This window comes from Podarcis gaigeae (genome assembly GCF_964106915.1).
Source record: "Podarcis gaigeae genome assembly, chromosome: 2".
Lineage (NCBI taxonomy): Eukaryota > Metazoa > Chordata > Lepidosauria > Squamata > Lacertidae > Podarcis > Podarcis gaigeae.
In genome coordinates, this window is record NC_139679.1 from 11,395,076 (window position 1) to 11,409,606 (window position 14,531).

The 14,531-nt window shown below is 43.1% G+C and overlaps 1 protein-coding gene across 5 annotated transcripts; it reads left to right on the forward strand.

Moving 5' to 3' along the window:
• The first annotated feature begins 58 nt into the window (after positions 1-58).
• Positions 59-12,214, forward strand: LOC310839942 (thiol S-methyltransferase TMT1A-like). Of its 5 annotated transcripts, none has more exons than XM_083729053.1 (3): positions 59-143; positions 2,457-3,270; positions 4,315-5,868. In XM_083729053.1, the coding sequence occupies exons 2-3, from the start codon at positions 2,770-2,772 to the stop codon at positions 4,549-4,551; spliced, it is 738 nt and encodes a 245-aa protein (XP_083585179.1). In that variant the 5' UTR covers positions 59-143; positions 2,457-2,769; the 3' UTR covers positions 4,552-5,868. The 5 variants fall into 5 exon arrangements, with proteins under 5 accessions (XP_083585179.1, XP_083585180.1, XP_083585181.1 ...); XM_083729054.1 differs by having other exon boundaries at positions 92-143; positions 2,397-3,270; XM_083729055.1 differs by lacking the exon at positions 59-143 and adding an exon at positions 1,023-1,443 and having other exon boundaries at positions 2,397-3,270.
• The last annotated feature ends 2,317 nt before the right edge of the window (positions 12,215-14,531 follow it).

Here is a 14,531-nt window from a genome sequence, read left to right on the forward strand (position 1 = left end):
CCTCAGGATTCTGGAATCCCCATGTGCATGGAATTCATGCTAATTTGAATGTTGAGGATCAGCGTCGTAAGAAACCAGCACATTCTTCTTTGATCTTGGAAAGACTTGGGGAGCGTGGGCTGCTTTTACACTGTGAGCAACGTGTAAGCGAACAGTCTGGGAAATGGGGGGTGTATTGGTCCCAATGTTCCAGGGCTTTAAGATGTGGGTGGGTGGGTGGAGCTGCTTTGATCTTGGAGTGGGATAAGGCAGCTGGAAGTTAGCCCCCCTTTCCCCATTACATTGTGTGCAGGTGAGGAGTGCAGGGTGCAGTTGCCAGGAGTCTTTTTTTTCAAATAAAAAAATCAATTGCTTTGGTGCAGCCCCAGTCCCCCCCCCTCCACCTCTTGGATTCTGGGACTGTGGGTGATGCCTAAAAATGAGGCTGGTAGTAAAAGATAGAAAGGTAAAGGACCCCCAGACAGTTAAGATGCTGGTGTTTGTCCACAGACAGCTTTCCAGGTCATGTGGCCAGCATGGCTAAACTGCTTCTGGTGCAACGGACATCTTGACAGAAACCAGAGCGCACGGAAACGCCATTTACCTTCCCGCCGCAGCAGTACCTATTTATCTACTTGTGTTGGTGTGCTTTCGAACTGCTAAGTTGGCAGGAGCTGGGACATGGCAATGGGAGCTCACCACCATTGAGCGGATTGGAACTGCCGACCTTCCAATCGGCAAGCCCAAGAGGCTCGGTGGTTTCGACAGCGCCACCTGCTCCCCTTATTGGGTGGTGGTGGCAGCAACTGGTGGAGACTTAAGACTCAACTGGCAGCACTGCAGGGCTGTTGTGCAGCAGCCGGGAAAGGAAGGGGGCATGAGAGGTTCTCCCTTCTCCACACAGCCTTCTCTAACTGAACAAACTGGCAGATTTGCTGTTAAGGTTCCATTCCTCTTAAGAGTACAGTAACATATCTGCAGAACAGGAGGGTTGAGGAGCCATGGGAATGAGGATGGTGCAAGGGGACTTTGAAAAAATAGAGGAGGAAAGAGGGGTGAAAGTGAAAAGGAGGGAACAGGAGGCATGGGACTGGGGATGAAGGTTCAGGCAGTTACTATGAGTGTGGTCTGAGCATAAGTGGGGCTGCAGAAAAGGAGGCAGAAAAGAAGCTATGGACAGGAGGGTGAAGATGAAAACAGGTGCAAAATGGGGCTGCAGAACAGGAGGGATTATGTCTCGACAGAACAGACAATCCAGTAATTAAAGTGCCTTTTGGGGGGGGTGTTGGGCATTGAGTTGGCGAACAGTGGGGTTAAACTGAACTTTCCTTGAAAGGTCCTTTCATCCTGATGCTACATTTGCCAAACTAGCTGGCTCATGGCAACCCTTAGCCCCAAATGACCCGCCGTTGTAACTGCCGTCCTTTGCACAAAAGAACTCTCCATAAAACAGGAGCAGAGACGGTAGATCTTCAGATCTCTGCCTGAGGGGCAAAAGGTTGCAGTGACATCAAGGGAAAGCTATGGGGAGAAATTGCAAGGCCGCTTTGAGAGAGAGAAGTGTACATACTTGAGCTGAACAACTTGGATGAGTTAGAGGAGGAAATTGTTCCAGACCCTTCCAAGTGTCCCTATTTTCCAGGGACATTCCCAGATTTACAGAAGCCGTCCCGGTTTCTGATATGACTCCGCTTTTCCTTAGCACGTCCCTATTTCCATCGGAGAAATATTGCAGGGTATGGAGTTACGGGACCCTCGAGCCAAGGAGATAAGTAAATATACAACCTTTAGAAGGCATCTGAAGGCAGCCCTGTATAGGGAAGTTTTTTAAATGTTTAATTAGGTTTTTATATATGTTGGAAGTGGCCCAGAGTGGCTGAGACAACCCAGCCAGATGAGCAGGGTATAAATGAGAAAAATTATTATTATTATTATTATTATTATTATTATTATTATTATTATTTAGGATGTCTGTATTTTCATCAGATAAATGTTTGAGGGTATGTTGTTCTAAACATTTAAGATTTGGCTACATGTTAATCAGTTATGTGATTATATCCTCCACAGATTTTTTTCTTAACCCCTCCCCCCTTGGGTTAAGCTGCCTCTGAATGGAAAATGCAGGTAATAATGATTTTATTATTATTATTTATACCCTGCCCATCTAGCTTGGTTTCCCCAGCCACTCTGGGAGGCTACCAACAGAATATTTAAAACATGATAAAACATCAAACATTAAAAACTTCCCTAAACAGGTGTGCCTTCATATCTCTCTGCCCCCAGCTCCAGGCCCTTCCCAAGTTATTCCCCCTCACACAAATATGTACACACTCATGTGTACATGTGTGACGGGTAAGAGAAATCTGAGTAAGCTGTGGGTTAAGCAAAAAAACAAATAAACTGCTTTTGCGCTTCAGAACGCCAGAGGAGAAAGAGTTACACAGTCACCCTCCTTCCCTTCCCTTCCCTTCTGGCAGATTGCCAAAGACTGCTTTTGGCAGTCAAAACAAAAGGCTCAGGCTGAAGAGGAAGTCAGTGGGTAACGTGATCCTTAGGAAGTTCCTGAACCTAGCAAGAAGTTTGCAGCTTCTTCTCTCCTCGTCCACAACCCTGCTTTGAGATCTGCACTGGAACTAAGCGATGATAGAGGAAAGAGAGCCATCCGCGTCCTAACTTTCCCAAGACAGGCTATATCGACCTTTGCACAGAATTCAAAGCTATTTCCCCTGCTTCTGGACTTCCGAGGGAAAAAGAGGGCGAAAGATCTGAGACTGGGCTAGAGGAGCTGAAATGGCAACAGCCCTGGTCTTCTGCCTCCGTCTCTGTCTCCAGCTGCTAGCCCTTCCCATATACGTGCTGTCGTACTTGGGCGTATGGCAGCCCTACTGCAAGAAGATCTTCCCGGCCTTCATGGAGAAGTTTGCACCCAGTTACAACAAGAAGATGTCAAGGCAGAAACAAGAGCTGTTCCGCAACTTGTTGGAGTTTGCAGGCCCCTCGGGGCAGCTGCGGCTGCTGGAGATAGGAACCGGCACGGGCTCCAACTTCCAGTTCTTCCCGGCCAACTGCAGGGTCACCTGTACAGACCCCAACCCCCACTTTCAACGGAGTCTAGCCAAAAGCATGGCCCAGAACCAGCACCTTCAGTTTGACAGCTTCTTGGTGACCCAGGCAGAGAATCTGCAGGAGGTGGCCGATTCTTCTGTCGATGTCGTCGTTTCCACTTTGGTCCTCTGCTCCGTGCGGGACATGCAAAGTGTTCTGAGTGAAGTCTGCAGGGTCCTCAAGCCGGTGAGTATTTGAGGGGGAGGGCAGCAAAAGAGACATGGTGGGGTAGAGATGCAATTTTAGAGGAGTGTAGTAGGCAGCAGGCCGATGCAAAGGAAGGGAGCAGCAGGGTTCACTTGCCCCAGACCTCAAAGATGGCATGGGGGCCCTCGCCAGGGTCTCCCAAACTTACGCTGTCATGCCAATAACAAGACTCCCACCCCAGACCTCAGACAAGCTCTGAACAGGCCTGGTAGGTAGCTATGTGTTACAGTGCAATTGTAAGCACGCTTATCGGGAGGTAAGCTCCATTGAACTAAATGGGACTTTGCTTCTGAATAAACATGCCTATGATTGCAGACCTTCCAAGTGTCCCTATTTTCCAGGGACAGTCCCAGAGTTACAGAAGCCGTCCCGGTTTCTGATTCGATCCCAGAATGTCCCACGTTTCCTTAGGAGGTCCCTATTTTCATCAGATAAATGTCGGCGGGTATGGATTTATGCGATCCCTGAGCCAAGGAAATAAGTAACTATACAACCTTTAGAAGACATTTGTCTTACCAGACTGACTTTGTGTATGTTCCTTTTGACAAAGGCCTAAAGCTTCACTGAAGCCTGTGTCTATTTGGCATTCCTTTTGGGACCCCTGACTACGGACCCCAACCTTGTACTAAATTTCCCTGTCAGACAGTAGGGAGATTGCTAGTGGCAGGTAATCAGCCCTTAGGCTTACATGTTTGCGAATGCCCCAAGTCTAATATTCATTCAGAAGATGTATATTTTGCCTTTTGACTGAATGATCCTCAATGCAGCTTGCAACAGATTGTAATAACATACATACGTAGGAGCTCTTAGATCTTCGAACTACTGGAATATTGACATTTTCGCAGGTATTTATGCAAGGAAGAAGCAAAGCACAAGTAGGTCGGTCAGATTTTGGGGAAAATAAATACCTGGTGAAATTGTTTTTAAGGCACTGAAAGTGGTCTTATATTATGCACAAAACATCCTACACTCTTGGTTTCCCTGAAATACTTGTTGTTCAAATGGTCTCCTCCTTTCCTTTAGGGTGGAGCATTTTATTTCTTGGAACACGTGGCTGCAGACCATTCAAGCTGGTGCTACTTTTGGCAGCAAGTTCTCTTCCCAACATGGAAACTTCTCTTTGACGGATGCTGCTTAACAAGAGAGATCTGGAGTGATCTCGACAAAGCAAATTTCTCAGATGTAAAGCTGCAACATATATACGTCCCCTTACACTGGACACCGATTCAGCCACATATCATTGGTTATGCTATAAAATAATTCTCAATTCACCAGTGCAATCCAATCAGATGAATGTTTACTGAAAAATATGTTCCACTGAGTTCAGCTCCTGTGTCAGACTGCAATACAGTAGTATGCTCAGTTACTTGGGAGAAAGCTCCACTGAACTCAGGGAATTTTTATTTCTGAGTAAACATGCTAAGGCTTCTCCTTTTATATACACATTTCAAAGGAAGTTTCCTTCTCTGAAAGGAATTCAGTTCTACTTTCTAAAGTGCAGAGCAGGCTGGGAAAATCTTAGAATATAGTCAACGACAACTTGTTTAAATCAATTAACTGCAAATTAAAGCACTACTAAGACACCGTTTTAAAGTTCTCTGCATGCTTTTTTCTCCTAAAAAATATGTGTAAACACATAGCATTGCTAACTGGCCAGAAAAAGAAATCAGCCTGGCCAGTTTGTGCAGATTTGATCTGCAGAAATCAGCTGGTGAAGCTTTTACTGACAAGGCACCTAAATATTATCTGAATAGGGTGTAAATATCAGAGAATTCTCACCACTTGCTTCAAACAATTCCAGGACTGTGAGGGGCAAAGCCATGGCAGATGAACTGATGGGGAAAGGACCTTCGCTCAGTGACAGAATACAAGGTGCAATCCTTGGGCTTCCTTTTGGACCCAATTGCAGGTGGCATGGGAAAAATATTGTCCAAGACCTCTGGCAGCGTAGTGAGCATGGGCAGAGTTGGACAAAAAGTCTGACCCTATATATGGTTACCTATATTAAGAAGTGAAGGTGTGTTTGTAATGTAGCTGTTACAAATTTTTGTTGATAAAACTGCTGGCAAAGGGGTTGGTACAGGAGCCAGTTCAAAAGTTGCCTACTTCAGCAATAGTTAATTGATGTCAGTATTTAACTTTATCATTTTTGCTGTATGGTTGTTTTATTGCTGCAACCCACTTTGATGTATTTTTAATGACATAGCAGTACATATTTTATAGATAAAACTCTATCCCAAAGGTATTTTAACATGCCTTTAGGACTACCATATTCTACATGTTAAATATGCATTTATACCTGGGTTCTGGAAGTGGTTGATATTGACCCCCTACAGTTATGGGGGTGAATAAAGAGCCAGGGGTTGAAAATGGTCTAGCAGTAGGAAATCTTAATGACGAATAGTGCAAAAGAATAATAATCATGAGCCTCAGAAATAAACAGTATGGGCATATACCTTCCTTGCCAATGTGGAACCTTATATTTAACAAGATTTCACAATCCAACAGTATGCCAGATTTATTTTTGCAATTCCTGGTAATGGTGGATGATTAATAAATGTTCATGATATTCTGGTATTTCTTGACTATATTTCATATACCTACCTAAGTATATGCAGTGGGGTTGATGTCAACTTCATAAGTTCATCAAAGGGTCAATGAACTCCTAAGCGTAGGAATTAAAACATGAGAAGACATGAGCACTGAACCACTGCCGTATTACAAGTGAACTCTTTATTTAATGTGTTTGCTATTGTTTAAGATAAAACTAATTTAAGAAACTTTTGCCATTTTTATGGACGTTGATTGTTTACAGATAGTTGCCTTGGTGATATTGTGTCGACTGCAGTAGTCCTTGTATTACCACCCTCTTCATTGCTTTATAGCAGTTAAGCTTAGCCAGCCATGTTGGGCAGAAGATTCCTGCATCGCAGGTGGTTGGACTAGATGGCCCTAGGGATCCCTTTCCAACTCTATGCTTCCATGCACGAAACGAAGGCGTCTGTATACACACCTGCTTACTGCTGGCTTGCTGTTTATTGGAAATTTAATTTGTAACGTTCTTTTTTTTAACCAGAGTTTTGGTTGATCTGATTGACATCCTATGCCCTTTTAAAATGTGGCTCCTGGGGGGGGGGGTATTGGGTTGTTTTCATTTTGATTTTTTATATATTGTGGTTTTTATATTGATCTTTTCTTTGAACCTCCGGGTATAGGGTGGTATATAAATTCAATAAATAATAATAATAATAATAATAATAATAATAATAATGCAATTGCCACAAATCAAACCAACTGGGTATAGGGCGGTATATAAATTCAAATAATAATAATAATAGTAATGCAATTGCCGCAGATCAAACCAACCGGTAAAGCAAGGAGGTGTGTGGGCAGTGCGGATGCAATGCAATTCTTTATCGAAAACGAAACAAAAAAAAAGAAGGGTCTGAGTCAAATCTTAACTTCAAATTTTACTTCCAAAAAAGATTTCTCGAAGGCTGGGGATGTATTCCCTCAGCTTTCTTGCAATGGGCTTTAAATCGCGCAGAAATCCCTCGCCACCGCGTCTCGATCGGCCTCGCTGTTATGTTTGCCCCATTAGGGAGGGAGGTTTCGTCCCGCCAGAGTTTCGCGCGGACCTCGTTTCCGTCCCGCGCGCCCTTTCCAGGCAAATGCAAGAGCGGGAGGCCGCCGAGCGCAGAATCCTCTCGGCCCCCGTCACGTGACGCTCCCAACGTCACTCCGGCCGAGGAGCGGGAAAGACGGCGAGAGTGGGGGAAAGTTGGCCGCCATTTTTTCTCCCTCGACGGACGATGCGGCGGAGCCTTCGCCCCGCAGCCGGGCCCTCGCTGGCGCTCCTCGCGCTGCTGTACGGAGCTCTGCCCTCCAAAGTCCCCGCACACGGTGAGCCCGGCGTCCCTCCTGGTTCCCGTGGGTGCGGCAGCGGGCGCTTAGGCAGGGCAGGTTCCCTCACGCGTTGAGGGCCTTGGGCGGAAGTGCGCCTGCGCGCGGAGTCCCCCTCCGAACTACGACTCCCGGCAGCCTCCAGTGCGACGGACGCAGAGTGCGTAAGGGGCATGCCAAGGAGAGTCGCGCATGTGGAGGGATGCTTCCTGACGTGGTGGAATCCTCAGCTGTTTCTTCCCGGACAGCTCTTCCTTCTACTCTCCCGATTACTGGGATCTCTTCCCAAGTTAAGCGGCCCTCGGTTTGCCGCTCTGCCTGGCTGCTGTTTTTCCTGGAGGTCGAAGCACGTGGATCTAATGTTAGGCAAAGAAGGCAGCGAAAACTCTACCCTTTTCCCTCCCTTCTGCTCCTGTTAAACGGCGCTTGCTGCTGTACGTGGTGGAGTTTAGGTCCCAAGGGGGAAAAGGCTCCGGGGCTCAAACCTGTTTGGAAGCGCCCGCGGAAGTGGATTTAATTCGAGTAATTCTTCCATTTAGTAATTTTCTGAATTTTTGTTGTTGTTTAGTCGTTTAGTCGTGCCCGACTCTTCGTGACCCCATGGACCAGAGCACGCCAGGCACCCCTGTCTTCCACTGCCTCCCGCAGTTTGGTCAAACTCATGCTGGTAGCTTCGAGAACACTGTCCAACCACCTCTTTTTTTTTAAAAAAAATATTTATTACTTTTAAAGCTTACAAGAAAAAAGGAGAAGAAAAAAGACGAGAAGAAAAAACAAAAGAGAGGAAAAAAACAATACAATACAATATATAAACAATACAAAACGCAACCTTAACACATTAAACTAAACAAAACAAAACAACAGTTTAAAAACATACATCATACCATTTCAATACTCTATCTTTCATTCCCTTGTTTCATCAACCTCCTCTCACCTCCCTTTTTGTATTCCACTTCTGTTAATTGTTTCAGCAATTCCTTTCCATCTTTCTCTATTTTTTGTCATATAAATATCTTACAATATTTTTAACCTTATTTTCCATTAATGCTAAAGTACTAATTTATGCTTAACTCCTTATAACATTTCTACTAAAGCCATAAAATTTCATTCCAACATTTTTCTAACACTCATTAATTTTACAGTATTTCTATATATAACTTTAAATTTTTCCAGTCTTCTTCCACCATCTCTTCTCCCTGGTCTCGGATTCTGCCAGTCATTTCCGTCAATTCCATATAGTTCATCAACCTGGAGATCTTCTGTCCAAGGCTCTTAACTCTTCCAAGTCCCTTCTGCAGGTCTTCTTCATATTCTTTGATGCTGAAGAGCAGATCTCAGGGAGACTCCAACCTAACAATGCTTTTATTCCTTCTCGACAGGTCAGCCAACTCTCCATAGTTAAAACTAAGTTCCATATGATATTTCAGGACATGTTTCAAAATTCCTCCAAATCCAAAGGCCCCCACAACTCCAATCACCTCCTGACCCAAATCCAGATCCCAAAGGTCAGTAAATCCCTGCATGAAGGGATCTATCCAACTTTCCTTCTCACTGTCGTCCCCTTCTCCTTGTGCCCTCCATCTTTCCCAACATCAGGGTCTTTTCCAGGGAGTCTTCTGTTCTCCTGAGGTGGCCAAAGTATTGGCACCTCAGCTTCAGGATCTGTCCTTCCAGTGAGCACTCGGGGCTGATTTCCTTAAGAATGGATAGGATTGATCTTCTTGCAGTCCATGGGACTCTCAAGAGTCTCCTCCAGCACCATAATTCAGAAGCATCAATTCTTTGGCAATCAGCCTTCTTTATGGTCCAGCTCTCACTTCCATACATCACTACTGGGAAAACCATAGCTTTAACTATACGGACCTTTGTCAGCAAGGTGATGTCTCTATTTTCTGTATTACCGTGTAACAATGCCACAGGCGCACGGTCGGTGGCCCCTAAAGTTCATATGATTGCAACATTCCTTTTCTAAGCTCTGGAAGAAAGGAGGTTTTGTTAGGTTGTCAGTGCTGCTTTGGGGCGGAAACGGTGAAAGATGTCACTTTCAGCAATTTAAGAATACACATGAAGTGTACCAGTTCAAGCAGTATTGGCTTGAAATTTAATCAGCTTTGTAAGCATATCTGACCTTTTCAGTAAGGCTGTTGTGCCCTTTTAGAAGCAAGCCACATAGGCCATTAAATCGATTTCCATAATTCATAATAATGGAAACGTTTTAAGAAGAATTGCCTTTCCAAAAGCCTTTTATGTTCAGTTGTTGTTGTTTTAATGTAATGCTGTGTAATCATGTGAAGAAGAAGAAAAACAAGTTCTAGTTCTAATCTTGTAAACTAGATCTTGAGCATAGATGAGATTGTGATATTTCCAGGTGGGAATTCTGATTCAAGTTTTTGCAGGGTGCTGTCGCACAGACAAATTGGAATGAGATCTGCCCCTTCACCTCTGTTTAGACTTTGTTTCTCCTTTGTCATTTTGTTGCAGCAATAGAGAAACAGGTCTGGGTCTGCTCTGGGACTTTTCATACTGTATTTTTATTTTTATTTAATTCTTTTTGCAGGATTGTGAAACGCTTTATCAGATTTTAGTTTAGTCTGAGTTTTTTATCTAGACCAGTGGTTCCCAATTAGGGGTCTGGGGACCTCTGGGGGTCTGTGAAATGCCCCCATGGGATCCACAGCCCATCCCCACTAATTTTTTACATGGTAAAACAGTTTTTATAGTCTGTGTTTTTTTGTATACCTTTGCTTATTTTTTAATATACCTTTGCTTGTTAGGGGCTATCCTTAAAAATTGCTTTGCAGAGGTAATTATCATAGAGTTATCAAATTTTTCAAAAGCAGGGGGTCTGTGGCTTGGCTTTTGAAAAATAGGAGATTCTCAGTAATTAGCTAATCGGGAACCACTGATTTAGACTTTATGCCACATTACAGTAATAATTTACATCCAAGTTTTTGTTTTGTAATGAAAAGTACTCAACTTGTTGAATTGTACTGTTATCTTTTCCCTTTCCTGTATCTTTTTTATGTGTGTGTGTGTGTGTCTTTTATGTACGGTTATAAGAATTCTAAGGTGTCATAAAATGTGTGTTCGCAAGTGCACAAGGTAAACACTCATACATAAGTACCTAAGCTACATGTCTGAAATAGTACAGGAGAGAAATCCTGAAGCCATCTTGACTCTTAATGACCCCAGCTATTTCCTCTGCAGAAGAAAATACAGTTGTACCTCGGGTTACATACGCTTCAGGTTACATACGCTTCAGGTTACAGACTCCGCTAACCCAGAAATAGTGCTTCAGGATAGTGCTTCAGAACTTTGCTTCAGGATGAGAACAGAAATCGTGCTCCGGCAGCATGGCAGCAGCAGGAGGCCCCATTAACTAAAGTGGTGCTTCAGGTTAAAAACAATTTCAGGTTAAGTACGGACCTCTGGAACGAATTAAGTACTTAACCCGAGGTACCACTGTATCTTGGAAAAACCTCTCCCAATAGTTCTTTTAACTTACAGGTCCTTCAAATCCAATCAAAAGAGCACATTTTGTGTATGAATATGGGAGGTCTGTGGCCATGATTTCAGAAACTAGGTTATTTACCATTTCAAGAGGATGGCTCAAACTAGCCAGAATAAGGCAGTCAGCACACATTAGGTATCTTGACAAACAGGAGACAAGTCACACCCTCAGATTTCTGTTGTAGACTGCCTCTTTCCATGATGCTTGTGTGATGCTTTTGGGTGGTCTTTGAATAAGGGGCTGGGCAATTTCTAAGTCTTCAAAAGCTGTTATACACTGGTGTTGTGGGCCCTTCTCACCTTGCAAGGGAGGGAGGACTCTGGTGCAACAGGAAAATAAAGATCTGCCTTGCTTTGACTGGTTCCTGCCTCCATCCATTCTTCTGTGACCGATAAGTGTCTTAAGGGACAATGAATCCCTTGATGGAGAGTTGGGCTGCAAAAGCCAACCCCAATTTTTTCTATAACAATACCTTCCATAATATCTCTTAAAAATTGTAATGTTTTGTACTCCTTTGTTTCTGTTCATAAACGTGTGCCTTTTGTAGTAAAAAGAAGAGGAAGAAACATTTGTGCAAATGGAGCCTTTCCCTTAACTTGAATTGCCTTCTGGGTGAAATTTTCAGGGAACAGTGGCAGCTGAGGTGGGAAAACTTAACAATCCACTCTTTCCCATGTGCTGTCACCCCCACCCCATTTAGAGAAAAAGGTCCCATACACAACAACTGGAACCTTTTCCTGAAGCTAAATTGCTGTAAGGAGCAGTTGGGAGGGAAAGGTTAATCACCTCTGCCCCCCCCCAAAAAAAACATTGCCAGGAGTCTGAGCAGCAATTCAGCTTAGGAAATAAAACTCCTTTGTAAGGAAGAGCAGGATATACTTTTAATAAAATTGTATACACACACATTCCATTTGTGTGACTCTGACTTTTTCTCTTAAGCTTGAATGCATCTGGGGAGGGAAGAGGAAGGAGAGAAGGGGATGCATTTAAATTACTGGGTGGATGAATGTGAATGAAATTTGTATGCTACTCTGGTCCCAGTCACATTTACCTCTTATGTTTTGGCTTCTGTTATATGTTTGGCCACCATCCTGGAGGCATGCACTCTGTTAACCTCAATCAAACAAGTTGGTGTGTTCTTTTAGGCCGGCATCTGACAATAAGATTATTTAATGATTCACAGAAGCCTTCATGCTTGCATAATCTCCAACAGAAAGCAATTTGATAACAGAACTGCTGTGTCAGATTGCACGGTTGAAACAATGACTATATTGTATTGTTGCTGAATGCCTGCTGTGTTTTACACTGAAATACCAGTACAACTTTTTTATTTTTAGAATGCGGAAGAAGGCCTCTTGTGGATGAGACAGCAGAAGGATCTCGGATTATAGGTGGACACGATGCTCAGCTTGGGGCTTGGCCATGGCAAGTTAGTCTACAAGCTCAACCTGCTCCTGGAGAATCTTTTTACCATATATGTGGTGGATCTTTAATTAATAGCAACTCAGTGCTGACAGCAGCACACTGCATTAAAGTAAATATGTATGTATTTTTTTTGTTCTGAATCTTTTTCTGTCAGTTTTGTGCTTGAGGGACATGTATTGGTCTCTATCCACAAGGGGGGATCTGGAAAAAAATGTTTTAGTACTGTATATTGCCAACCCTTAACAGGGGTGTTTTGGTTCATGTGTCTTCAGCTAGCCTAATTGAACCATACCAGAGCAGGAGCCCTATAGCGTTGGCCATGGCTCAGGGGAAAGAGGAGGGAGAAAAGGAAGAGGGAAAGATTTCAGTTTTTCCTACCATTCTGAAACCTTTCCCCATTATGCCATTAATACTGTGGTTTTCAAGTTCAGGGCTGGTTGCCAGGCATAAATCTGAACACTTGATTTAATCCAATCCGTGCAATACTTCTGTAGGACAGTCTTTACTGATGACAATTTCCATGTGGTTGATATAGAATACATAGCTTGTCAAAAAAAAAAAAAGTTGGGTAGATAGAACCTGCAGGCTGGCATATGTCCATGGAAACCTTCTTTCCAAAATAGCCACCAACCATCCTCCTGAAGCACTTATTTCATGAACCATAACATCTACATAACAGTTATGTATTTAAGTTTTGGTTGTTTCCTTAATAGCTCATGTAGTATTGTATAATAATGCAGTATTATTAAAGTAATATAATTATGCTACTAATACTCAAAATAGGTACAAAAGAAGTGGAGATGTGTACCTCAAACTCTGAGTCCCCAAAAATGATATATCCACACTCCAGGAGAATCATCTGCAAGATGGACTGGAATGCCACTTTGCTATAGTTATTTTTACACATTTACCTGTTTTTAATTATATGATTATGTTGTTACCCACTCTGGGACTTTATGGTGAAGGGTAAGAAAACTGGGTGGGAAGCACAGGAAAGGAGTGTGTGTGTGTGTGTGTTTGTGTGTTTGTTTGTTTGTTTGTTTGTTTGTTTGTTTGTTTGTTTGTAGCTCATGGTGCCTATCTCCAACTCTAATGATCACTTACAGTATACTATTAAATATTAGGGGCTTAAGCAGGCCATCTTGCCCTCTGAATTGACATCTTCACCATTCGACAGCTGAATTAGCCTCAACGATAGATCAGATTTCTAAACTCACACCATCTGCCCAACATACATTTATTGAAGGTTCTTTTCTCTTGTGAGGTGGGAGTGTAAGTTGCCCAGCAGGCTATTTTTATGTTCTTGTTTTATTTTTTTAATATCCCTGTTTCACTCCCGAACTTAACCACTGAGTTCACTATTAGACAGAACAAGCAAGAAACAAAAAGCTGCAGTGTATCCTCAGTCCCTAAAAGGCCTCCTCCTGTTCAAGGTTCTATCCAGCTTGGAATAAAAACCTTATAGCCCTTTTCAGGTCTGGCTGGTAGAAGGCGGGAGTTTTCAGGAGGGAGGGGCCTCCTCATCTCCCGACCTATCTGCTGCGTTAAAAGGGTCAAGTGTAGGGAAAAACCCGTCTGAGAGAGCCACTATGAATCACAATAAGCACAATACTGATCTAGGTGGACAAATAGACTGATGGTGTATGGCAGCTTAATTTCTTTCTATAGCACTCTGATCCCATAATTATCACGACATACCTACACATTTCCATCATTGGTATTTGCATGCACAGTGAAGGCAGAAATCATTTAGCGTCACTTGAAGCTTGTCCCAAACCCATTTGGTCTTGAGCATGCCAATTCCTTCTTTCCCCCACCTCAGGTTTTCTTTTTTCTTTTCCTTCTCAGCTAAGATGTTAAGATTCTGTTAGGCCCAAAAATTCAGATTCATGTCAGGCTTTTGCTTCTTTGTCTTTGTGTTTGTAAATATATATTATTTTTTAAAACTTTTTTTCATTTCACTTAAATACTGCAGATCTAGGAAGTCCCTGAATTTGCAGAAATAATCCGCTTATTTTTGAGTGGCACCAATTCTCTTCCACACAGATGGGCCCTCAAGTCACCCATGTTCTAGAGAAAAAATAATGATGTTACTCATAATGATGAACATCTCCTGAATTGCTGTGTCAGTCCATATAGGAATAGTATCATACTGTGAGGGTATAGGCTAAATTTTCGATAGGTGCCATTTTCACAGATCTGCAGCTGAGCAGAATCACAGAAAGGCTGTCTAGGTGCAGTCTGTATGCTTCTGTGACATCAGAAGCCAGTGTCAGTCCTTTAAATAACCTTCAAAGCAGGAAGGCATTTTCATTTTTGGGAGAAAGTTGAACAGTTTTGGGGGGAGTCGTGCCTTACTAAAAACAATTTTCTCCTACTACTTCAAGCAGAGCAGAGCTGC

What these genes read in the sequence shown, in the direction of transcription:
- LOC310839942 (XM_083729053.1), top strand. Translation starts at nt 2,770, where the DNA reads ATGGCAACAGCCCTGGTCTTCTGCCTCCGTCTCTGTCTCCAGCTGCTA. An exon ending in TCTGCAGGGTCCTCAAGCCG is followed by an intron (nt 3,271 to 4,314) that starts GTGAGTATTTGA and finishes CCTTTCCTTTAG; the next exon opens with GGTGGAGCATTTTATTTCTT.